Source organism: Camellia sinensis, chromosome 3 (assembly GCF_055761805.1).
Source record: "Camellia sinensis isolate YWXY chromosome 3, ASM5576180v1, whole genome shotgun sequence".
NCBI classification, from domain to species: domain Eukaryota; kingdom Viridiplantae; phylum Streptophyta; class Magnoliopsida; order Ericales; family Theaceae; genus Camellia; species Camellia sinensis.
This window is the reverse complement of record NC_138963.1, coordinates 76,545,432-76,573,172: the sequence shown is the minus strand read 5'-3', so window position 1 is coordinate 76,573,172 and position 27,741 is coordinate 76,545,432. Positions and strand designations below refer to the sequence as shown.

The 27,741-nt window shown below is 34.4% G+C and overlaps 1 protein-coding gene and 1 pseudogene across 3 annotated transcripts; both read right to left on the bottom strand.

The window, feature by feature from the left end:
* Positions 1–514: 514 nt before the first annotated feature.
* On the bottom strand, positions 515–26,508 carry LOC114318794 (MLO-like protein 1). 2 transcript variants are annotated; one of them, XR_014364166.1, is made up of 14 exons: positions 25,805–26,508; positions 25,638–25,695; positions 25,299–25,525; positions 24,305–24,421; positions 24,138–24,198; positions 21,766–21,860; positions 21,047–21,121; positions 20,449–20,543; positions 20,128–20,193; positions 19,674–19,714; positions 18,406–18,615; positions 18,251–18,316; positions 18,022–18,082; positions 17,464–17,888 (listed from the first exon to the last, which is right to left on the bottom strand). XR_014364166.1 is itself a non-coding variant. In XM_082920101.1 (13 exons), exons 1-13 carry the CDS (start codon positions 25,934–25,936, stop codon positions 665–667), a joined length of 1,290 nt encoding a protein of 429 aa, XP_082776227.1. In that variant the 5' UTR covers positions 25,937–26,508; the 3' UTR covers positions 515–664. The 2 variants fall into 2 exon arrangements, 1 of the variants encoding a protein (XP_082776227.1); XM_082920101.1 differs by lacking the exons at positions 17,464–17,888; positions 18,022–18,082; positions 18,251–18,316; ... (1 more) ...; positions 19,674–19,714; positions 20,128–20,193 and adding exons at positions 515–725; positions 899–966; positions 1,051–1,260; positions 5,693–5,733; positions 7,079–7,128.
* Positions 7,155–10,348, bottom strand: LOC114318793 (MLO-like protein 1; annotated as a pseudogene). Its single transcript, XR_014364167.1, has 7 exons — positions 10,106–10,348; positions 9,941–9,998; positions 9,603–9,828; positions 9,065–9,181; positions 8,715–8,774; positions 7,566–7,640; positions 7,155–7,454 (listed from the first exon to the last, which is right to left on the bottom strand). The product of XR_014364167.1 is annotated as an MLO-like protein 1 (transcript).
* Positions 26,509–27,741: the final 1,233 nt, after the last annotated feature.

The following is a 27,741-nucleotide window of genomic DNA, read 5'->3' as shown; positions in this document are numbered from 1 at the left end:
CTTAGAAGCTTTGACAGTTTTCTTTCAAAATCAATTAGGTCCGTCATACTCAGTGAGTACACAGGGCTCCAATTACTGCAGGGTTTTGGAGAGGAAGATGATCTTGAGGAATAACCATACTTCAAAACTGGTCAAATGGCTGACATAATTAATATAATTACTTCTATTAAGCCCACAAAATATACACACCTAAGATTCAACCGAGTTTTAATCATTCATATAGATATATTGCCATCATGGGCACAAAACCAACAAAATTAAAATTGAGAGAGAGAAGCCTGTGCCTATTATCATTTCCAAAAATCCAAAGAGCTTATTCATTATGTCCTTGAGCAGCAGCAGTTTTGGGCAAAATATCCTCTGGTGCAGATTCCTTGCCAGCAAGTCTTCCCAACTGAATTCCCATGGTTAAACCATCAGTTGATTTTCCTCCGACAGAGCCATTAGTTGCCGCCTTCAACTGCTTCTTCCTCACTTTCTGAGCCCAACCAACAAGCCCCACTTGCACATGCTCATCAAATATTGCATTCTTGAAAGAAGTTCCCATCCTCATTTCATTGTCCACACACACAAGAAAAAAATAAAGTGAAAAAGAACAAATAAATGGGGTCAGATTTGTATCACATGCCAAGTTTATTATTATTACATTAGACTGCCATTGAACTTACCTTACGATGGCATAAAGTGGTAGGGTGCTATAACTGCAGAGCACCTGGATGAATACCCTAAAAGGACAAATGATAATGTTCATTGTAACTCTTAACAGTAAACAAATCGAATTAAGATTACAAAACAATGCATCATATAGTGTGTATACCACATATTCAGAGAGACGCTAAAATTTAGAAAAGCCAAACTGAGAAAGAATTCAAGGAGAAAAGCTGTCAATGGTTCTCACCCTATAACAAGCCTCGTTGCTATATAACGGACTTGTCCCATTATGCAAGAGTTAAAACCATATTGAACCTGCAAGTGATTCAAGCATATAAAAATATCTGGAAATACTAGTTCTAAGAAAAATGAGAAGAAGCAATTTCATATCAGCTTTACCCATATCCAGAAGAAAAATGCTATCTCAAAAGCATTTTGGAATAGTATGAAATGTATCAAGTAAAGGACGATACAGGGCTGATGAAACAAAAAATGATCGTCTGAAGGTTGAACTACTAATTCCCCTTTTATTGCAACATGTTTCTCTGCAACCTCATGAGCCAACTGGCTGATTACATGCTCCAGCTTAGTGCCCACAGCTAGTAGAAGCTGAAAAATCAATAACAGATATAATTACATATAAGAGACGTCATAAACAGTAACACTTTCATAAGAACAACCCGTTAGCCATTAAAGTTCTATGTCAAACCGACCAGCTATGGGAGTGATACTAAACTAGAGATATAAAGACAAGCCATTGGAAGTGCTTTAAAATATAAAGTTCCCATGTCTTGTCAACTAATGCTAAGATATGTATCGGATATTTCGACCAAAAAAAATAGAGATACATCAGATACAGTAGCATTGAATAGACAAAACCATCGTTATTTATAGTTAAAATATGAATAAATATTGGAGATTAGTGTCAACTACAAATTGTTTTTTGGTAAATATAAATAATTACTACTTAAATATAAAGTACTAGAATAAATTTGAGTTAATTATTTCTTATAATCTGATGGTTGCTATGAATTTTGTAATGCTTGGTAACTTCTTTGATGGGGGTGCAATTCAAATTATTAGTTTATTACGCCCTTCAAGTGGCTTTGGCCATCGCGCTTGAAATTCAAAGCTGTTTGATAGTTTATATTCATACCACCATTAGTTAAATATTGGTTAACAGGCTTCATAACTATGGTAACTGTCAATGAATGAATCTCAGTTATGGGCATAAAAAATAAGGGTGAAAGAACATATTGTCAGAGCATGCTACAACTTATTAATACATCAAACAGTTGTATGCTGCTCTCAACCCACAACCGAAAATTTTCGGTTTGGAAATCCAAGCAAACATGCAAGAGAAACACAATTGTTCATTTGCTATAAGTAAAATGTTACAAGCACTATAACATGCTCCCAGGACAACATAGCTACTCAAAGATCACAATGTACAGGTGGAGCACATGCTCTTCACAAATTTAAATATGTCTTATGGGAATTGAAACTTGAAATTCAAAGGATTTTATAAAAGTTCAGATAAAACAGCAAGCAAACACAATGTTAAAATTTATCACCTACTTCACCCACTTGAACTTACTCCACTAAACCTAACCCACTACACCCACTTAAACCTACTCCACTAAACCTAACCCACTACACCACTACCACCTCACCTACTCCACTAAACCTAACCCACTACACCACTACCACCTCCTCTCCACCTACTACTACACCTACTACATACCTACCTCCTTTAAATCTTCTATATATAGGACTCATTGTAAACACAAAATACAACAATCAATAATACAATCAATATCTATACAATTCTCTATTTCTCTTTATACATTAAATTTTTCTACATGGTATCAGAGCAGGTTTAGAACCTAGTATTTTCGCTTCCCCGGCGGGCGGCAACCTCACCTTATCCGCCCGCCGGACCTCAACCTATTCCGCTGTCATCTCTATCAATACATATAGCTTCCAGTTCGCCGCCACCAGAGGCGACTTCTCTACATACAAAGATCAACCACCTTCTCAACCTTTTAGTTCTACTACTGTGACCCTCTCTATGATGGTTTTGGTGTCTCTGCAATGTGGGCTGTTCTTACTATTGTTGTTGTCTTTGACTTCTCTGTGGGTGCAACACTTGGAAGGGGTGTAAATAGGGGTTTTGCAACACTGCTTGCTAGTACTCTTGGCGTTGGAGCTCATCGAATTGCTAGTTTTTCTGGAGAAATATGTGAGCCCATACTACTTGGGCTTTTTCATCTTCATACTAGCTGCAGTAGTGACATTCATAAGATTTTTTCCAAGAATGAAAGCAAGATACGATTATGGGCTGCTGATATTTATATTAACATTCTGTTTAATATCAGTATCTGGTTATAGAGATGATGAGGTGTTAGAGATGGCCCACAGGAGGCTATCCACCATACTCATCGGTGGTGCCAGCGCTGTGATTGTATGTGTATGCATTTGTCCATATGTGGTGCTGGTGTTGTCAAGGGCTTCCAGCCATCTATCTATCAGGCAAATAATGGTGGGGCCAATTTTGTGGCACATGGTTAGAACCTTTTCAGAGGACTACAATGATTTGAATGTTGAGCCTTCGTTTGGAGAGACCAATCTCGACTTTGAAGGCAGAGAGAGGAGCACTAAGGAAAGCACACCCATTCTTCTTTTATTTATTTAATCACACTCACCAAGTTTGTTTCACTCTCATTATCACATCCATACACACCGGTATCATGTTGTCTTCAACTTTCTTTTATTTATCATTTTAAAATACACCCTTATCATGTTGTTCCCCACCTTCTTTACTTTATATATATATATATATATATATCTCTTTTTATTATATTCTATTACTCAAACTCTCCTCCATTTGATTTTAAAATCACTTATTTTTTATTTATTTTTTCCAAATCACTTTTCCTCCTTTTTACATACCCCCACTTTATTTTTGAAACAATCACCCTGATATTTTTCATATAATCCATCTATACATATTTTTTTTATCTATTTTCTTTCTCCCTTGTTTTCTTTCATTTTATTTTTATTTTTTCAACACAACACTCCCCAAAAAAAAAAAAAAAAAAAAAAAAAAAAAAAAAAAACATTTTACAAACTTGTCATTTCTTCATGCCGGGGATCAACCCCGATCAGCATTTTACACCAAAAAAAAACAAAACAAAACAAAAAAAAAACAAAACAAAAAAAAAACAAAACAAAAAAAAAAAAAAACACACACACGCACAAAACAACCACATCCACAGGCGGGATTTTGCTTCTCTACTCTGCTGCGGGTCGCTTTTTCTTGCCTCCGTCCTGGGCGGCCCTTGCCGGTGCTGCCTCTGTGTTTCCCGCACCCACTCCACTGGGCACGATCACTACTCCCTGCTCCTCCACTGCAGCATATGGCGGACCTCCAAATCGGAACATAACGGTGGCCTTCCGCTTCAGTTCCTTATTTTCCGCCTTTAGCACACTTATCTCTGCTCGCGCATCCTTATACATGCGTTGGAGCAGAGCCAGTTGGGCGTTTAACTGCTGCACCTCATTTGTCCTACTCTGCAGCCGGTGCGACAAGTTTGTGACCGCAGTCATGGTTTCCACACATGACTTCAAAGTATACTGATTCGCCTCAATATCTGATTGCGCTGCCATTCTTTGCTCCACAGACCGCATAGGAAAGGTCAACGAAGCAAACTCAGGGGCGTTTGGTTGAGGTTCAAGGGCAACCGCACCGGTTATCTCTCTTGTGGACTCGTTGAGGTCGGGAAAGAGAGTAAGCAGACCACGGGAAGAAGAGGCCATGTTCTGGGTAGCTGGACGGGAAGAAGAGGCCATGTTTTTGAGTTGCTAAGTGTTTCAGAGAAGCAGCGATTACCGATTGGTATTGTCAGACAAGGTTGGTTACAGAGTGTTTCAAGATTTGCAGCTCTTCGAGACAAGCTCTCTGAGAATGCAGAGGTTTCAACTGGTTTGTTATGCTTCCAAGCCTCAGCCTCTGCTTCGGTTTATAAAGACCCTGACGAAGAGGCCGACACGCATTCTGTCGGTCACGTGCATCGCCGCGTGTCTGGCGCGCCTTTTGATGGCTCACCGCTCGATGATTTCTGTCGGGCACATCTTTTGATAAAGTGGGCGCGCCTTTTGAGGGCGCGACTTTTGCGGGCTCGATATATATATCTACATGTATATCTTTTGGGCAGCCTATATACACACTCATACAGTGTCTTCTACATCGGTCCGACATGACCCCATAAACTGTCTTCTACATCGGTCTGACACGACCACACAGTGTCTGCTACAACGGTCCGACATGACCCCATAAACTGTCTACTACATCGGTCTGACACCGCCATCCAGTGTCCTCTACACCGTTATGACACCACCATACAGTGTCCCCTACATGGTTATGACACCCCCATACAGTGTCCTCTACAACGTTATGACACCACTATCCAGTGTCTTCACCAATGGTCTGACACGACCATACAGTGTCACCTATCCTCTTTTATTTTTATGTATTTTCTTGTTTTGTAACTCTCTCCAAACTCAAGTTGGCTAGTTCCTATCCCCCTTGAGTTTGCGGGGGGCTGTTAAAATTTATCACCTACTTCACCCACTTGAACTTACTCCACTAAACCTAACCCACTACACCCACTTAAACCTACTCCACTAAACCTAACCCACTACACCACTACCACCTCACCTACTCCACTAAACCTAACCCACTACACCACTACCACCTCCTCTCCACCTACTACTACACCTACTACATACCTACCTCCTTTAAATCTTCTATATATAGGACTCATTGTAAACACAAAATACAACAATCAATAATACAATCAATATCTATACAATTCTCTATTTCTCTTTATACATTAAATTTTTCTACACACAAGATATAAAAAAATTGACATATTCATTAAACATAATTTTTTGAGGAGTAAAATAAAACATTGAGAAGACAATTATGATAGGTAAAAACTGCATGACCAAGTACACAGATTATATTAGAACAACTCACAATGAAAGGAATGAAAGCTATCCAAAAATAGGTATGCCACCCTGCAAAACAAAATAATAAGTCACTTTTCATCTAAATATCTTAACATGTGCCAAAACCAGAGACAATAATGTAATGACACAATTTTTTTTTAAAAAAAGGATAATGAATATCCTTATATCACAGAGATTTGTGCAGGTGAATCCAGAAATTTGGGAGGAGACCAACTTTTGTGTTCAGGAACTTGTCACTGTAACTTTGGAAGAGTATAAAACTCTTCCTATCTAATTTGAGCACCCACACACAAAAATTAAAAATAAATAAAACAAAATAGAAAACTCCAAACACTTTTTGAGTAACAAACCTAAACATTTGAGTGAACCCCAATAACATTGAGCAACAACATGAAACTAAAATTAAAGCACAAGAAAATAATCAATTCACTTGACAACATTTGGCATTAGGATTTAAAGTGAAAGTAACATACCACCTATGAAGCACGGATACTTCAAAAAGGGTGACGTATCCGTATCGGATACTTATCGGATACCGATACTCCTCAGATACTCGCGGATACGTATCGGATACTTCTTAAAAGTATCGGATACTTCTTAATTAATTTTTTATTAATTTTGAAGTATCGGATACTTAATTTTGAAGTATCGGATACTTGAAATTACATATTACTTATAATATTTTGTTTAGTTCTTTGATAAAAGGAATATAGTGAGAGTTAAAGTAATAGAATTTGTCAAATTGATGTATCCTTGTTGTCTCTCTCACTTTTCTCTTGCTTTCTCACTTTCTCGTGTTTCTTCTCTCTGCTCTCATTCTTTTTTTGATGTTGGCATGTAAGGATGATGTTTAATTTGCATTTGCATTTGCTTTTGCATTTAGTTTTGGATGTTTTATGAATGTTTGAAATTATAAATTATAAATTTTTTTAAAATTATAAATTTTTTTTTACGAATGCACCCCGCTGTACCCGTATCATACTTTTTCAAGTTTTGACATATCGCCATATCCACATCCTCATATCACCATATCCGTATCCGTGCTTCTTAGGCTATCATTGATGACTTAAAAAAATATATTTGCTGAAATTTTTATTTAAGAATGATTTTTTGGCTTTAGCTAAGGTCTTGTGATATTCACTGATGAAGGGGAACAAATTGAAGCTATTGACCTTGAAGACTCTTAGTTTTAGAAGAATCTTTCTTCTTTATCAAGTTGTCTTTTGCTTTAGGTTTTATTTTTATGCATCCTGCATTACTAAAAATTGTTGAAATAATATTTTTTACGAACGTATCCCCGCTGTACCTGTATCCTAGTTTTTCAAATTTTGTCGTATCGCCGTATCCGTATCGTATCCGTATCCCGTATCTGTATCCGTGCTTCCTAGCATACCACTGACATTCAGCAACAAGAAGATGACCACAAATATCCATAGATACCAACTGCAACCAACCAAATCTGATATTAACCCATGAAAAAAAAAAAAGGAACAAAGATGGATATTAAAATAAAAGGAAATTCTATTTTTAGGCAATACCCTCCTAGTACTAAACAATGGAAAACCAGCACTAAAAACTCTTTTTTTTTTTCTTAAAAAAATAAATAATTAATCAATGAACCAACAAAAGAAGCCATAAGAAGCTTTAGCATTTAAACAGGTAATCCCAGTTATCACTTGCTTTATACCAACAACTTTCTTAAAATTATCTTCTAGGGCACTGATCATATACTTGTGAAAATTGAACTTTGGGTTTCCCCTGCAATGTGTCTACCAGTAAAAAAGAAAAAATATTCGACATTAACACAAATGCTTGTGAAGTAGCAATAAGAAAAATAAACAAATATAAAAGCAAACACAAACCATAAATCAGATACTTACCATGATAAAACCAAGTCTCAGTGTCATGTAGTCTGATCTGGTGACGGATCCATAAAATTGCTTGAAAAAGGAATACTGAAAAGTACAACATGACAAGGCATTACAAATATGACTCAATGCATTTTAGAAAACAATAAGCATATCATTCAAGTGGTTTCAGATTATATAGCTACCCGACAATGAGACAGTTCAAGATACATTATTTTATTATATTTCACAATTAAGAGCAATGTTTAAGTGATAGTTGGTTCAATTTGTAAACTGCGTATTGGTAAAATACAAAGCAACAAGACCAGAATGGGAGAATCGATCAAGGTGAAACCAAGCCAGGGCAGGCGCAGCCAAGCCACAACAGACTTAGGATGTTACACCAGTTTGTGTCATATCATCTTGAAGGTCTACTATTAAAGAAAATAATGGATCAAGGTGAAACCAATGTCTTAGGGAAACATTAGGCATCATAGGATCAGAGGTATGCAGAAATGTCAAACACAGTACCATTTTCTGCAAAATGGGAGAATGGAAGACACATTCTACCATGAGAGGATAAGAACTTACCAACCAGCCCAACATCACTGAATTCTTACCAATACCCAGAAAGCGACCCTTGATGAAGTCATGTTGATGGACATCAGTGAGCTTAGGTTCCAAAACTGCACAAATAACGTGCACAGACTAGAAGTATTATGAACCAGATCAAAGTAAAACTTACAGAGGACACAGGATGAAAGCAATTAAGCTCCAAAATATTTACTATCTTATGCCAAGAGCATTGGTGTCACAATTTTATTTTCTTCTTCCTTTCCCAAAGCAGATTCCTTTTTCTTTTCTTTTTTTTTTTGGATAAATAAAACCAGATTCCCAAAGTATATTCTTTTCATAATACTAATAATAACAGCAGAAGCAAACAACTGCTTAAAGTCTTCACAATCAATCTGTTAACATAGACCTTAGTTGAATTCAGCTTTAGTAGAAGAAATATGATCCATATTGAACAGTTTCCGTAACATACTCCTAAGAGTGAAAATCTATCATGTAAATGCATACGTGCACAGCATGTGCATACACACCTTAATTAAAATAGTCACCCAAAAAAAAAAAAAAAAAAAGAGCATATTTTGTTGAGCTTTAATGGGCAGTAACTCTCACCTTGTTTTGTATCATAATTATCTTTTGCAATGGAGTCTTCCCAGTGCTTCCAAAGACGATCTATGTCACGATAAACACACAATTACAGCAGAAGATCATAAAACTAGTATGTGGTAAGATTCTTTTGTTTTGTTGTCAAACAAAGCATTAGAATGTTAGTATAGTTAGATTACAACTGAAGGGTCCGCCAATGCTCCATCAACTCGAACCCCTGACCTCCCGCTCACCACACCCTAAGGTATGGCTCTAAGGTATGGCTACTAGACCATTGGGCCACACCCCAATGTTTGTATGTGGTAAATTAACAAGACATAACTTGAGCAAAAAGTAGAAACAAATGTCACGCTCACCTTTGACCCTCCAAATACAACAGTGAGAACACAAAAAGTCGCATGGACAATGGCTAGCACAAAGATAAAGATATGTAGATGATGCAATGCTTCGACAGACAACAATGGAACCTTATTCTGCATGAAGAACATGAAGAAGAAGAAAATAGTAATTAGAATTATCAATGTGGATATTCATGTGCGACTACAGAAAATAACAACACGAATATGAACTTATCATGGAATTAAAATAACAACACAAGTGTGTTTTAAGACAATCCAAAACAGAGTACAAAATATAGTGAACATTTACTTATAAAGATTGAAAACAAGACCAGGATTGAATTAGAAAGTTGTAATTATGAGAGTGGGAAAAAAGATCAGTTCAATACAGTAATTCTTTATTGCCTAGGCCAATGGGGGTTTACATGCACATTCTTCTGATTATAAAAAATTGCCTAGCAAATGCATATGGATGAAGTTCACAAATGCAAACAATTCTTAAAACTTCATCACAAAAACAGAATCAAGGGGGGAGGCAAGGGGATAATCCGATCACCTTCGCAGCACAGTAATTGGCCCCGGGTAATTGTTCAGCGAGCAAACGGCGATGATGGGAAGTAGTTCAGTGGTGTTAGAAGAAGAATCTCCTTGGTGGGAAGAAGATTGTGATGGGAGCTTACAAGGAAGGAGGTGATGGGTAATACTCTGATTAACACATATCTTGATTATACTGCCTTGGAATACAGTCAGAAGTAGCGAAATAAACCCTAACACCATCAACTCTGCTCCCAACCCACATTTACATAAATAATATAATAATTAGACTTAGAAAGAAACAAAATTGAGAGAGAATATAGTTTGTAATAATTTCAAACAACATGAAATTTTAGGCACCTTCTTTGACTTTCTGTAAAGCTTCAAAGAGGGGCTTTTGATTCTTCCTCTTCAGATACTGCAATCATATATATACATATATATAGGGTGAAATAGATAAACCTTCTAAATTGAAATTCACAGTAAAAACAGAACTGATTATAGATATAGATATAGAGAGATTGCCTTTCCGGTGAAGTGAAGGAGGCGTTCGACGGCGAGGGAAATGCCGACGATGACAGTGCAAACGCCGGCGACGACGACCCATGTGGGAGTGAACTCCAACGTTGTCCCTCCTCCACCTTCCCGACCGCCGCCCATTCAAATTCTCTCTTCTCTCTCTCTTCAGAAATCAATCGATTCAAACACTTCTCTCTCTACGTGAATGCGAATGGGTTATGTGCATTTTGGGAAGTGAGTTATAATCTCACCAAAATTTGGTTATAAGCATGTTTTTACCAAAAAAAAATTAATTATAACAATCTTCCCAAAATAACCCATAATCTCACCGCGTTTGCAGTTATTACAGTACCGAATTGGTGAGCCAAACTCCACTGTCAGTTTTGTTGTTGAGTTCTATATTATAACGCAAACACACACAGAGACTTCTCTCTCTCTCACTCTCACACGCGCACACACACACACTCACACTTCATGTGCTTCGTTTTGAAAACAAAATTTAAAATTTTAAAAAATATCAGCAAAATATGGAAAAACGTCACATACTGAACAGAGATTTTGTGAGCATGTACGAGTCAATCAACCGGAATCAGATCCCCTCTTTAATTTTTCTCCATAACTTCTTATCTATTAGGTTATTGGCCCACTTTTGAACCTATAATTCAAATTATTTACATTTTAAAATTTGTTAGGTATATTACACTTATAAAAAATCAAGCTGATCGAATATATAAAATTATGTGTTCAGATCATCGAACTACAAACTATTTTTTAAAAAAATTTAATAAATAATTTTTAGAACACATACTTTCTGATATCCGATCAATTTGATTTTTTACAGATATGATGTACTCAATAAATCTTAAAATATGAATGGTTCGGATTATTAAAATTGGGCCCAAAATTGAACACGATAGCCTAACAAATAAGAAATTAAGGAGAGAAGTTAAGGAAAAAATCCTAATTCCAATCAACCTACCTTATAATTATATCACAAAATCACCGTGTATGTCTAGGATTTAAAAAAGGAAGAAAGGTAGGGGCTTTTCTCAAAATAAGCTAAAATATCAATCTATTTTCCAAACAAGGTCTAGTTTGGACAGAATTCTCAAAATAAGGTGAAACGCTATTAGAAACTACGCTTTCACCATTTTTGTGGCCCAACCACGAAAAATTGGTAAAATCGTAACGCTTTTAATTAAGAAAGTGTGGTTACAAACCACATGTTTAAGGAAATCTATTTTTGTAAAGAAAGCGTGCTTAAAAATCACGCTTTTAAATATAATTGTTTTATAACCAAAATATAAACAAGTAGGGAGATAGCTCAAATGGTAGTGCACTTTACGGGGTTCAATCCTCCACATCTCCGAACTCCTACTTTTTCCAAATTCAATTCAAATTTTTTTTTGTTCTTCCACTTACTCTATACTTTATATATTTATTATGTAATTTTTTTTATCAAAAAAAGTAAATCATTTGTGTGGTTAGCTAATATTTATAATAAAAATTATATTTAAAATAAAAAATAACTTTTTATAAATTTTTTAATATTTAAAATATTAAAAAAATATAATACATAAATATATGAAATATAATGCACATTAAAATAAATAAATAAATATTTATGTGTTGCATTTTTTTAATATTTTAAATATATTTTTTAAATATCAAAAAAAATTATTTTTTTTGTTTTAAATATATAATTTTTATTATAAATATTTTATTTTATTTTATAAATATATTTTAAAATATTTTAATTTTTTTATTATGTGTTTATTTACGATTTGAGTATAGAGCTTTGAAAGTAATGTGGAATTTCGAGTTATATGTTTGGTTATGAGGTTTGAAAATAATTTTTTAATTGAGTTTTGAGTTATGTGTTTGCTTATGATACGAGTGTGGAAATATGTTTTGAGTTTAAAATATTAAAATTAAAAAAATTAAAATATTTACAATATTAAAATTATATATTTAATTATTTTTTTAAATATTTTATTTTTTTATTTTAAATATATAATTTTTATTATAAATATTTTATTTTATTTAATAAATATATTTTTAAATATTTTAATTTTTTTGTTATGTGTTTAGTTACGATTTGAGTGTAGAGTTTTGAAAGTAGTGTGTAATTTCGAATTATGTGTTTGGTTATGAGGTTTGAAAATAATTTTTTAATTGAGTTTTGAGTTATGTGTTTAGTTATGATATGAGTGTGGAAATGTGTTTTGAGTTTAAAATATTAAAATTAAAAAAATTAAAATATTTACAATATTAAAATTATATATTTAAAATATTTTTTTAAATATTTTATTTTTTATTTTAAATATATAATTTTTTTATTTTAAATATTTTATTTTATTTTGTAAATATTTTCATTTTTTTAATTTTAATATTTTAAACTCAAAACACATTTTCACACACATATCATAACCAAACACATAAACTCAAAACTTAATTAAAAATTATTTTCAAACCTCATAACCAAACACATAACAAAATGTAAGAATTTATGTATTATTGATTGATGTATTGATATCTATATTACAAATGGTGAGTGGCTCATTATATAGGAGAGGGTGAGTGTAGTAGGTGAGGAGTAGGTGGTGGTAGGTGATGGTAAATTGGTGGTAGGTGATGGTAAATTTTAACAGCCCCCCGCAAACTCAAGGAGGATAGAAATTAACCAACTTGAGTTTAGAGAGAGTAACAAAACGAAAAATACATAAAAATAAAAAGAGGATAAGAGACACTGTATGGTCGTGTCAGACCATTGGTGAAGACACTGGATGGTGGTGTCATAACGTTGTAGAGGACACTGTATGGTGGTGTCATAACGTTGTAGAAGACAGTTTATGGGGTCATGTCGGACCGTTGTAGCAGACAATGTTGTGACAGTTGTGGTGACAGTTTACGGAGTCTTGCTGGACCCTTGTAGAAACTAACCGGAATCACTGTCGGGACAGTTTACAGAGTCTTGTCGGACCCATAAAGGAGCTAACCGGAATCACTGTCGGGACAGTTTACAGAGTCTTGTCGGACCCATAAAGGAGCTAACCGGAATCAATGTCGGGACAGTTTACAGAGTCTTGTCGGACCCATGTAGAAGACAGTTTATGGGGTCATGTCGGACCGTTGGAGAAGCTTACACCCTCAAAAGGTGTGCCCAATCTGTCAAAAGGCGTGCCATCAAAAGTTGCGCCCTCAAAAGGCGCGCCCACTTCATCAAAAGACGAGCCATCAAAAGGCGCGCCAGACACGCGGCGATGCACGTGATCGACAGTGCGCGTGTCGGCCTCTTCGTCATGTTCTATATAAATCAATGCGGAGGCTGTGAGAACATGTGGAAATCAAACCAGTCTGAAACCTCTGAAAAACTCTACGGTTGCTGAGAGAGAAACTCTGTAATACTCTTTTGCCTAGAAAATGGCTTCGTCTTCCCGTGGTCTGCTCACTCTCTTTCCAGACCTCAACGAGTCAACAAAAGAGACAACTGGTGCGGTGGCCAGTGAACCTCAACCAAACACCTCTGGTTTTGCTCCGTTGAACTTTCCGATGCGGTCGGTGGAGCAAAAAATGGCGGTGCAAACTGATATTGAGGCTAATCAGTATACTCTGAAGTCATGTGTGGAAACCATGACGGCGGTCACAAACTTGTCAAACCGGCTGCAGAGTAAGACAAATGAGGTGCAGCATTTAAATGCCCAACTGGCTCTGCTCCAACGCATGTATAAGGATGCGCGAGCAGAGATAAGTGTGCTGAAAGCAGAAAACAAGGAGCTGAAGCGGAAAGCCACCGTGATGTTCCGATTTGGAGGTCCACCATATGCTGTAGTGGAGGAGCAGGGTGGAGTGATCGTGCCCAGTGGAGTGGGAAACACGGAGGTAACACCGGCAAGGGCCGCCCAGGACGGAGGCAAGAAGAAAAGACCGGCGGAATAGGTGAAAAGAAAAATCCCACTGTGGGTGTGGTTGTTGGGTTTTTTGTTTGTTTGTGTTTTGTGGTTTTTTTTTGTGTAAAATTGTGATCGGGGTTGATCCCTGAGATGAATAAAATATGGGTTGTGAAAATTTGTAAAGTTTTTTTTTTTTTCTGAGCATGGTGATGATGAATATATAATGATGAATAAAAAATAAGAAAATGAGGAGTGGGCGGTGGTTTTTTTTTTTTTTCTTTTTTTGGTGTGTATCCATGAAAGAGAGGAATATTAGAGAAAGTTGATATAGTCGGGGCAAAAGTTGACATAGTGGAGGTGTAAGTAATATAGTATAATAAACATATATATATAAAATAAAAAGAAGAGTGGGTAGTAAAATAAAAAGAAAGAGGGGACAAAAGTGATGAATGAATGGTGGGTTCTGCTTTTGTCTGTGTAGAGAGAGGTTTGGTTTTAAAATAAGGGGAATCATGGATATGATATGATGAAAGTGGGTCTAGTGGAGAGAAAGAGACCAGAGAGATAATCAGTGTGTCTAATGAGTCTGTGGTGTGTTTTGTATGGGAATCTTTCCTGGCTATGGCAGTAGGCGCGACCAGAGAGAAAAAGCGATCGGATCAGGCTCTATATAATGCGGATCGATCACGAACACAGGGTAGAGATAAGTGGATCCATTGGAGGCGTACTTGAGAACCGGGTTGTTATGGATCCATGGCTGCCCTCGAAGCTTCGAGACGATGGTGCGCTCCTCAAAGTACTGCTCAATCGACGACGTGTACGACTCAGTCACAGGGCGAGCACTCACCGGGTCATGGACATGGGACTCAGCAATAGTCCTATCTCATTGGATGATCACTTAGAGTCAACTCGACTTCGACTTCGCCAAAAAAAAACAGTTCTCGAGCTCGGCGCCGGAACCGGCCTTCCCGGCCTGACGGCGGCGGCGCTGGGAGCGAGCCGAGTCATTCTCACCGACGTCGAGCCGCTGCTTCCTGTGCTGAGGAAGAACGTGGAAGCTAACGGACTGGGAGACCAAGTCAAGGTGAGTCGACTCGTGTGGGGATCGGAGAGAGGGAGAGAGCGCCGAGTGACCATGGCGGAGGAAGAGAGAGAGCTGAGAGCTGAAAGCTGAGAGAGAGAGACAAAGGGTGAGAAGAGAGAGAGAGAGGGTTTGTGAGCTGCTGGAGGTCTCAAATTGGTTGAGGTCCGGCGGGCGGTCAAGGCAAAGTTGCCGCCCGCCGAAAGGCGAAGAATACCAAGAATTTAACCTTGCTCTGATACCATGTAAGAATTTATGTATTATTGAATTAAAATATTTAAAAATATATTTATAAAATAAAATAAAATATTTATAATAAAAATTATATATTTAAAATAAAAAAATTGATATTTAAAAGATATATTTAAAATATTAAAAAAATACAACACATAAATATTTATTTATTTATTTTAATGTGCATTATATTTTATACATTTATGTGTTATATTTTTTTAATATTTTAAATATTAAAAAAAAATTAAAAATTATTTTTTATTTTAAATATAATTTTTTTTATAAATATTAGTTAACCAAACAAATGTTTTACTTTTTTTGATAAAAAAAAATTACATAATAAATATATAAAGTATAGAGTTAGCGGAAGGAAAAAAAAAAATTGAATTGAATTTGAAAAAAAGTAGGAGCATGGAGTTGTGAGGGACTAAACCCCATAACCTCTCCCATGAAAAGAAGCACACTACCATTTGAGCTACCTCCCCATTTGTCTTGCATTTTGGTTATAAAACAATTTTATTTAAAAGCGTGGTTTCTAATCTTGCTTTCTGTACAAAAACAGATTTTCTTAAATGTGTGGTTTGTAACTACGCTTTCTTAATTAAAAGCGTGGTTTGTAATCACACTTACCAATTTTCCGCAACTGGGCTACAAAAATGGTGAAAGCGTGATTTTTAATAGCGTTTCAACTTATTTTAAGAATTCCGTCCAGACTAGGCCTAGTTTAGAAAATAAGTTGGTATTTTAACTTATTTTGGGAAAAGCCCCAGAAAGGTATGAGTTGGTATTATTAATTGAATTTTGATAATAACACACCTCTTTTCACTTTTATAAAAAAAAATAATAATAAATAAAAATAGAGAGAATTATGTGATAATTTATAATAATTTTTTAATTTTTTAACTAAAATATATAATTGACAAACGAAATGTTAAATCACTTTAAATCATTAGTTAATGATACATGTAATTTTATTCATCATAGAAAATAGAGAAGTTATAAGTATATCTTATTTTTTCCAATTTTTTATTTTAATATTATATATTTTTCATAATGGAGTTTATTTTTTTAATATTTTTTATCATAAAACTAAGGGAAAATTATTTATAAGTCCTATTAGGAAAAATTATGCTACATATGGTCCTATTAAAAAAATTATGTTCCCATAAGTCCTGTGAAAAGTTTGTTGACACATTTACTCTCAATATTAGTTATTAATATAGATCATATTTATATAAACGTAACGTAACGTGACACCTATATAAACGTAACGTGACACCTAAATAGGAAATTGAATGTTACCATAGATTATATCTACATAAACGTAACGTAACGTGACACCTACATAAACGTAACGTAACACCTATAGGAAATTGAATGTTGCCATAGATCATATTTATATGAAACATAACGTGATACCAACATAAACCAGCAACATTTTCACATTCAATTTTAAAAAATAAAAACTCATTAAGTTTGCGAAACGTAACGTGACACGTTACGTTACGTTTATGTAGGTGTCGTGTTACATATACGTAGGTGTCACGTTACGTTTATATATGTGTCATGTTACGTTACGTTTATGTAGGTGTCACGTTACGTTACGTTTATGTAGGTGTCACGTCACGTTACGTTTATGTAGGATCTTGTGGAATATATTCCAATCTAAATAGGACTTTGAGACTTTATAAAAAATTACACAGGACTTAACCTAACATGAATGTCTGAAAAATGACTTATAAATAAGCCTCCCTAAAACTAAGTGCAGTTATTTTAAAATAAAATTTCGTGGGTTTTATCACCATATGTATACTTTTATCGTTTTATTTCACTTACATATATATATATATATATACACGACATATATGAAGTAAGCACATATATATACATATAGATATGAAAAGATTATGATATAATGAGCCAACCAGCTAGCCCATATACCAAATGACCATATATACACATACATGTATGAAATTTGTATTTGAAAGAACCTCATAAGCTTCACAGTTTTTTTTTTTTTTTTTTTATTCCTTTCACGGATAAAAATCAATTAGGTCTGTCATACTCAATGCACAGGTCTCCAATTAACGCAGGGTTTGGGAGAGGAAGATGATCTGGAGGAATAACCAACCATACAGCAAAACTGAGCAAATCAATGACATAATTAATATAATTATTTATATTAAGCCCACAAAATATACATACATAAGATTCAACCGAGATTTAATCCTCTTCCTATAGATATATTGCCATCATGGGCACAAAACCAACTAAATTATAACTTAGAGAGAGAGAGAGAGGGAGAAGCCTCTGCCTACTATCATTTCCAAAAATCTAAAGTATCTCCTTGAGCAGCAGCAGCTGTGGGCGAAATATTCTCCGGTGCAGATTCCTCGCCGGCAAGTCTTCCCAACTGAATTCCCAGAGTTGAATCATCCGTTGATTTTCCTCCAACAGAGCCATTAGTTGCCGCCTTCAACTGCTTCTTCCTCACAAACTGGACCCAAGCAGCATGCAGCCCCGCTTGCACATGCGCTTGCATATGCTCATCCAATATTGCTTTCTTGAAAAAAAATCCCATCTTCATTTCATTGCCCCACACAAACAAGAAATTTTTTTTTTAAAAAAAAAAAGGTGAAAAAGAACAAATAAATGGGGTCAGATTTCACAAACCAAGTTATATTATTATTACATTACACTGCCATTGAACTTACCTGTGTTGCGATGGCATACAGTGGTAGGGTGCTATAACTGCAGAGCACCTGAATGAATACCCTAAAAGGACAAATTATAATGTTATTTGTAACTCTTAGCAGTAAACAAATAGAATTAAGATTACAAAACAATGCATCACGGTGTGTATACAAATATTCACAGAGACAAAATTTAGAAAAACCAAAAACGAGAAACTATTCAAGGAGAAATGCTGCCAATGGTTCTCACCCTATAACAAGCCTCGGTACTATATAACGAACTTGTCCCATTATGCAAGAGTCAACCATATTGAACCTGCAAGTGAATAAAGCATATAAAAATGTCTGGAAATACTAGTCTTAAAATGACTAAAAAAATGAGAAGCAATTTCATATCAGCTTTACCCATATCCAGAAGAAAAATGCTATTTCAAAAGCATTTTGGAATAGTATGAAATGTATCAAGTAAAGGACAATAGGGGGCTGATGAAACCAATAATGATCGTCTGAAGGATGAACTTCTAATTCCCCTTCTATTGCAACATGTATATCTGCAACCTCACGAACCAACTGGCTGACTACATGCTCCAGCTTAGTGCCCACAGCTATTAGAAGCTGAAAAATAAATAACAGATATAATTACATATAAGAGACGTCATAAACAGTAACACTTTCATAAGAACAACCCATTAGCCATTAAAGTTCTATGGCAAACCGACCAGCTATGCGAGTGATACTAAACTAGAGAGATAAAGACAAGCCATTGGAATTGATTTAGAATATGAAGTTCCCATGTCTTGTTAACTAATGCTAAGAGAGATGCATCAGATATTTTGACCAAAAAGAAGAGAGAGACATGCATTAGATACATCATTATTTATAGTTAAAATATAAATAAATATTAGAGATTAGTGTCAACTACAAATTGTTTTTTGGTAAATATAAATAATTAGTATTTAAATACAAGTACTAGAATAAATTTGAGTTAATTATTTCTTATATGGATTTTGTCTTGCTTGGTAGCTTCCCCGATGGAAATGCAATTCTAGGTATTATTTTATTATGCCATTTAAGTGGCTTTGGCCATTGCGCTTGAAATTCAAAGCTGTTTGATAGTTTATACTCATGCCACCATTAGTTAAATTATTGGTTAACAGGCTTCATAACCATGGTAACTGTCAATGAATGAATCTCAGTTATGGGCATAGTAAAAGAAGGGTGAACATACTGTCAGAGCAAGGTACAACTTATTAATGCATCAAACAGTTGTACTCTGCTCTCAACCTACAACCAGAATTTTTTGGCACTTGATTTCCGTTGATGGAAATCCAAGCAAACATGCAAGAGAAACACAATTGTTCATTTTTAAAAATTATATTAAGTGTTACAAGCTCTATAACATGCTCTCAGGACAAAATAGCTACTCAAAGATCAAAATGTACGGGTGGAGCACATGCTCTTCACAAATTTAAATACGTCTTATGGGAATTGAAACTTGAAATTCAAAGGATTTTATGAAGTTCAGATAAAACAGCAAGCAAACAAAAGACAAAAGAAAATTGACAAATTCATTGAACATAATTTTTTAAGGAGTAAAATAAAAAATTGAGCAGACAACTATGATGGGTAAAAAATGCATGACCAAGTACACAGATTATATTAGAACAACTCACAATGAAAGGAATGAAAGCTATCCAAAAATACATATGCCACCCTGCAAAACAAAATAATAAATCACTTTTCATCTAAATATCTTAACATGTACCAAAACCAGAAACTATAATACAATGACAATTTCAAAACAAGAATATCATTATATCACATAAATTTGTGCAGGTGAATCCAGAAATTTGGGAGGAGACCAACGTTTGTGTTCAGGAACTTGTCACTGTAATTTTGGAAGAGTCTAAACTTCTTCCCATCTAATTAGAGCACCCACACCGACAAAAATTAAAAATTAATAAAACAAAATAGAAAACTCCAAGCACTTTTTGAGTAACAAACCTAAACATTTGAGTGAACCCCAACAACATTGAGCAACAACATGAAACTAAAATTAAAGCACAAGAAAATAATCAATTCACTTGATAACATTTGGCATTAGGATTTAAAGTGAAAGTAACATACCACTGACATTCAGCAACAAGAAGATGACCACAAATATCCATAGGTACCAACTGCAACCAGCCAAATCTGATATTAACCCATTAAAATAAAAATAAAAAAAAATAAAAAGAAGAAAAGGAGCAAAGATTGATATTAAAATAGAAGGAAATTTTATCTTTTAGGCAATACCCTCCTAGTAACTAAATGGCAAACCAGCACTATAAACTCTTTCTTTTTTCTTAAAAAAATAATTAATTAATTTTGGCAAATTGCCCAATGAACAAACAAAAGAAGCCATAGGAAGCTTTAGCATTTAAACAGGTAATCCCAGTTATCACTTGCCTTATACCAACAGCTTTCTTAAAATCATCATCATCTTCTAGGACACAGATCATAAACTTGTGAAAATCGAACTTTGGGTTTCCCCTGCAATGTTTCTACAAGTAAAAAAATGGTTTAAGACAAATGCTTGTGAAGTAGCAATAAGGAAAAGAGAAAATATCATTTCACCACCTAAACTTTCACACATTTTTCAATTTGACCACCAGACTTTGATTAATATCAATTTTACACCCAAACTTTCAAAATTTTAATCAATTTGGCCCCTGCCGTCACATTCCGTCTACAATTAGACAGAATGTGCTGACGTGGGGGGCAAATTGATTTTTAAAGTATAGTTTGGGGGATAAAATGAAATTTCAAATAAACTTTGGTGTCACGTCACCACATTCCGTCTACATTCCATCCAATTGTAGACGGAATGTGATGGCATGGGCCAAATTGATCAAAATTTAAAAAGTTTGGGTGTAAAATTAATATTAATCGAAGTCTAGAGGTCAAATTGAAAAATGCGTAAAAGTTTGGGGGGCAAAATGATATTTCCTCTCAAGGAAAATAAACAAATATCAAAGCAAACACAAACCATATATCAGATACTTACCATGACAAAACCATGTCTCAGTGTCATGTAGTCTGATCTAGTGATGGATCCATAAAATTGCTTGAAAAAGGAACGCTGAAAAGTACAACATAACAAGGCATTACAAGTATGACTCAATGCATTTTGGAAAACAATAAGCATATCATTCAAGTGGTTTCAAGTTATATAGCTACCCAACAGTGAGACAGTTACTTAAGAGTAATGTTTAAGTGATGGTTCAATTATAAACTAAGTATTGCTAAACTACAAAACAACAAGACCAGAATTTTTTTTTTTTTTTAGAGTCTTTGTAGTGATTTCTTCCTATCTTAATATATGAAAGTAAACTTTGGTTTATAATTTGAATGATAATATGTGCAGGCAAACTTTTTGTGACTACTAACAAATAAAAAATATGTTGGTACTCATAATTTTATCCATAAACTTTTTATAAAAAAATATATGTAAGAGGAACTTATTTTCGAAGTTCGCCTAAGGCCTCATACATCTCAGGGCTGTCTGCCAAGCCACAACAGAATTAGGATGTTACACCAGTTGTGTCATATCAACATGAAGGTCTACTATTAAAGAAAATAGAGGATCAAGCTGAAACCAATGTCTTAGGAGAAACATTAGGGCATCATAGGATCAGAGGTATGTAGAAATGTCAAAAACAGTACCATTTTCTACAAAATGGGAGAATGGGAGACACATTCTACCATGAGAGGATAAGAACTTACCAACCAGCCCAACATAACTGAATTTTTACCAATACCCGGAAAGCGACCCTTGATGGAGTCATGTTGATGGACATCAGTGAGCTTAGGTTCCAAAGCTGCACAATAATGTGCACAAATCAGAAGTATTATGCACAAGATCAAAGTAAAATTTACAGAGGACACAGAATGAAAGCAATTCAGCTCCAAAATATTTACTATCTTATGCCAATAGCATTGGTCACACAATTTTACTTTCTTCTTCCTTTCTTAAGTTATGTTCTTTTCATATTACTAATAATAACAGCAGAAGCAACAACTACTTAAAGTCTTCACAATCAATCTGTTAACATAGCCCTTAGTTGAATTCAGACCTTCTTAAGTAGAAATATGATCTATATATGAAGCACGAGTACTCCAAAAATGTTGCCGTACAAGTACCGGGTACTTCCCGGGTGCGGGTACGCCTATCGATACGGCTGCACGCGTACCGGGTACGTCAAAAACGCACTCGGTACGTTTTATACGGTCAGTATACCGATGGATACGCCGCATGTACGCCATGGGTACGTTTTGAGTACTCTGGGATAAAAAAATGAGATTTTTTATAAATTAAAGGGTACCAGAGCAATTTTTTATATCTATTTTAAAGAATTATAAAAATCTGAGGTTTTTTTTGTAATAAATGAAACATGAAACCAAATAAAATTAGGATTCTTAATAAATAAAACATGAAACCAAATAAAATTAGGGTTCTTTATTCTCTCTATCATTCGTTCATCTCAGCTCCTTCCATATCTCATTCCGAAATTCTCCAAGGCTGAAGAACTTCGAAGGTGCTAGGTTTCCATGTCTATTCGATCATCTCCTTCCAGAAATACTCCCAAGAGAGTCTGAAGAACACTTCGAAGGTGCAATTGAAAGGTTTAATCGAAGGTGCTGCTGATTGATTCTCTCATTCGAAGGTGCGATTGAAGAGGTAAGTTCATCTTCGATTCTTTCCCCTTTTCTTCTTCGATTCTTTATCCTCTTTCTTTCTTTCATTTTTTTTTTTCAGATTTTTGTGCTGTTTCTTCGCTGCAAACGATCGATTCTTCTTTTCTCTTTGGTTTTCTCTTTCTTTGATCCTTCATCTTCTTCTTCATTTTTCTTGAACTCTCTTCTTTCTTTTTTTTCTTTTTTTTTTTTTTGATATATGTCCAGATTTTTGAACTAAAATCTGTCCAGATTTGTTGAACTAAGATCTGTCCTTTTTTTTTTTTTTCTTCTGATATATGTCCAGATTTTTGAACTAAAATCTGTCCACATTTGTTGAACTAAGATCTGTCCTTATTTATTTATTTTCTGATATATGTCCGGATTTTTGAACTAAAATCTGTCCAGATTTGTTGAACTAAGATATGTCCTTATTTTTTTTAATTTTTTTTTTGGATATATGTCATATATATATGCAATATGATATTGGTTGTAAAGCTTATGACAAATTAAAATCCCTTGACACCTTAAATTCTCTTTCGTAGCAGTTTATTTTGAGGGGGAGGAATGGGGGTTTTGTAACTGAAAAACAGAGCATTAATTTGTGACTCATAACCATTGGTTTTGAGTTAAGTTAAGTTAAGTTATCTGTCTGTTTCCACATTGATTAATTTCCTTGCAATGCTTGATGTTGTGGGTGGATATGATTGGTCATTGTTTCATTGTCTTTCATGAACTAAAATATTGTCTTTCATGAACTAAAATTGAGAGATACTTTGTAGGTCAATATGGGAGTCCGATTGAAAGGTGTTGTAGTGTCCTTGTTCTTGTCATACTTGTCACTGAAACAGTGCATAATATGTCAAAGTAAGATTTCACAAATATTATAAAAAAATATCTTGTCATATTTGTCTTTTAGTTTTATAGTTTTGTTTTAGTTTTGATATTTAGGCCAAGTTTGGCATACACAAAATAATCCATCTTTTTATCTTTTTTTCATCACATCACCTCTCTACTTTTCTGCACATCTTTTCGTAAAAAGACAAAAAGTGCACTTATTTAGGTCATCCCAAACAACCCCTTAATTTTAATTTGTAGGTTGGATCCTTTAACTATAATTATAAAAAAATAAAAAAAATATCGGCGTACCGCAGCCGTACTCATATCATATTATTTTTTTGGGATTTTGCATATCGGCATATCCGTACTCGTACCCGTGCCGTACTCGTACACGTACACGCACCCTTGTTTTCTAACTATATTGGACAGTTTCTGTAACATACTCCTAAGAGTGAACATTTATCATGTAAATGCATCCGTGCAAAGCATGTGCATACACAACTTAATTAAAATAGTCACCAAAACAAAACAAAAAAAAGAACAGCAAATTTTGCTGAGGTTTAATGGGCAGTAACTCTCACCTTGTTCTGTATCATAATTATATTTTGCAATGGAGTCTTCCCAGTGCTTCCATAGACGTATCTATGTCACGATAAACACAAAATTACAGCAGAAGATTATATAACTAGTATGTGGTAAGTTAACAAACATATCTTGAGAAAAAAGTGGAAACAAATATCATGCTCACCTTTGCCACTCCAAATACAACAGTGAGAACACGAAAAGTCACATGGAAAATGGCTAGCACAAAGATAAAGATATGTAGATGATGCAATGCTTCAACAGACAACAATGGAACCTTATTCTGCACAAACACACAAACAAACAAACAAAAAATAGTAACTAGAATTATCAATGTGGATGTTCATGTGCGACTACAGATAATAACAATCCAAATATGATCTTATCATGGAACTAAAATAACAAGTATAAATTGTACATAATATATACACAAGTGTGTTTTAAGACAATCCAAAACAGAGTATAAAATATAGCTTACATTTACACTCTGTTTGGTTTGAGTGCTATGGAGAGAAAATAAAAGAAATGGAGAGAAATGGATTTCAATCCCTTGTTTGGATTACCAAATACTAGAGAAATGGAGAGAAACATATTTCTCTCATAACCCCTATTTTCAATCTCTCCAAAAGTGGGGAGAAATGGAGAGGAATGAAACTACTAAATATTATTTTGTTATAATACCAAAACTATTCTTTTAGATATAGAATAAATAAAAAGACTAACACCTACAAAAAGGTTAAGTTGGTAATATAACATTACATCATTTATTTTATTTTCTTTTATAGAGCTTAACCTAGCTTAACCAAACAAGATAAGAATGAAATCATCATTTCTTTTTTTTTTCTCACTTATCTATCAAAACAAAAGGAAAAGAAATCACAATCTCTTCTTTTCTCTTGTAACTTAATCATTTCTTATCTTTTTTCCTCTAAGTTACCAAACATAGCGGTACTTATAGAGACTGAAAACAAGACAAGGATTGAATTAGAGCGTTGCAATAATGAGAGTGGGAATAAAGATGTGTTCAATACAGTAATTCTTTATTGCCTAAGCCACTGGGGTTTACATGCACATGGATAAAGTTCACAAATGCAAACTACTCTTAAAACATCATCACAAAAACATAATTAAGGGGGAAGGCAAGGGAATAATCCGATCACCTTCGCAGCACAGTAATTGGCCCCGCGTAATTGTTCAGCGAGCAAACGGCGATGATGGGAAGTAGTTTCAGTGGTGTTAGAAGAAGAATCTCCTTGGTGGGAAGAAGATTGTGATGAGAGCTTACAAGGAAGGAGGTGATGGGTAACGCTCTGATTAACACATATCTTGATTATACTGCCTTGGAATACAGTCAGAAGTAGCGAAATAAACCCTAACACCATCAACTCTGCTCCCAACCCACATTTACATAAATAATATAATAATTAGACTTAGAAAGAAACAAAATTGAGAGAGAATAGAGTTTGTAATAATTTCAAACAACATGAAATTTTAGTCACCTGCTTTGACTTTCTGTAAAGCTTCAAAGAGGAGCCTTCGTTTCTTCCTCTGCAGATACTGCAATTATATATATATATATATATATATGGTGAAATTGATAAACTTTCTAAATTGAAATTCACAGTAAAAACAGAACTGATTATAGATATAGATATAGAGAGATTGCCTTTCCGGTGAAGTGAAGGAGGCGTTCGACGGCAAGGGAAATGCTGACAATGACAGTGCAGACGCCGGCGACGACCCATGTGGGGGTGAACTCCAACGCTGTCCCTCCTCCATCTTCACCGCCGCCGCCCATTCAAATTCTTTCTTCTCTCTCTCTCTGCAGAAATCAATCGATTCAAACGCTTCTCTCTCTACGTGAATGTGAATGGGTTATGTGAGTGTATTAATCTCACAGCGTTTGCAGTTATCACAGTACCGAATTGGTGAGCCAAACACCACTCTGTCAGTTTGTTGTTGAGTTCTATCTATACTATTATATTAAGTCAACCTCAGATTTGGTCTCTTGAAGCTGTTGCCATGTGAAATTTAAGTGATTTACATTTAAAAAAAAAAAAAAAAAAAAAACCACGTTTGCTAATTTTTCTAACCAGCTACCTAGGCCTCGTTTGGAAACAGACTAATTTAGTAATTTTTTTAGTTATTTGGCTAAAAAAGTAAGTAAAAAAAACTTATATGTTTGGGATGACTTTTTAACTAATTACAAAAAGATGTGTAAAAAGTAGAGAGAAAATAGAATCTTTGATTTTTTGATATAAATTGTTGACTTTTTAGCTAAAAAAATAACTTTTTAACTTTTTAACTAAAAAAATAAATCCCAAACGGGACTTTAATATTCAACTTCAAGAAGAATTATAAAAAAAAAAAAAAAAAGCCCATTTTCCCACGTTCCTACTACAGTTTCTACCACCCTCTGTAACTGTTTTTAAATAAACTAAATGGAGCCTTATCAAGGATCATGTTCATTTCCTGGAAAGTAAGTCCTAAAGCATTTGTCAGTACAGTTTGCGTAATATTATTATTATTATTATTACTAGTGGTTGTCACACGGGATACCCATGCAATTCAAATAAATAGAAATAAAATAAAATATTTATCATATATTGTGTATAAGTTAAATTGTAAAAGTCTTATTTATTTGATATAAGTTTAAGGTTTAAATCTCCTCTCTCATTTATCGAATTTTTTTTTTTTTAATTTCAAATAAAAAAGTAGACACGTGACAGCATAAGAAACAAAGGTTTCAAGACACCATAAGGGGTGCTCACTTTATAATAGTATAGATAGATCGATATTAAGTGAACTTTAGATATTATCTATACTATTATATTAAGTAACGGCAATGCTGGGGACCCCCAGTGGGGGCGACCCCAGTACCCCACCTCCATGTAGGGGGCTGCCAATGGCCAAAAACTTAAAAAAAAGAAAAAAAAAAAAAAACTGGTTTTTTGTCCAATCAGAGAGGACCCCCAGTACCCCCACCGGGGGTCTCAAGCTTTATTCATTAAGTAAAGTCTTTTTTTTTGTGTCTTGAAACTTTTGTCATGCAGTATTTATATAATAAATAAATAAATAAAATAATGTACAATAACTTCCCACTCAACCACATTCTCTAAATAACTACTCTACAATAACTTCTCTTCTTCAATAACTTACTTTTATCATTTTTCTTTTTTATTTTTTTCTTTCTTCCTCTCTTTCTACAATGGTTTTCTCTTTTAAAGAAAGTACAAAATTGTTTGATACAATGATGACAAAGAAAGTACAAACTAATAAAAAACTATCTTTTGTTTCTTTTTTGATGGTGAGTGATCTACGAATTTTTAAATTTTATATTATCAATGATTGAAACTTTTGTTTATTTGTTTTGTTTTTGGTATAAATTTTGTTCATTTTTTTTTTTTTCATCTTCTCCTTTTACCATCATTCTGTTACATGTTTTTTTTTTTTAACATTTTGATTTTTCAAAGAAGGAGATTGAGTATGTTGAAGATGCCCAAACTGCAAACTCATACAAGAGTTGGTTATTTGGTGAGTCATTATGCAGAATTTATATTCATAGAATTTGTATTTCTGTTTTTTTTCCCAGGTTATTTTACA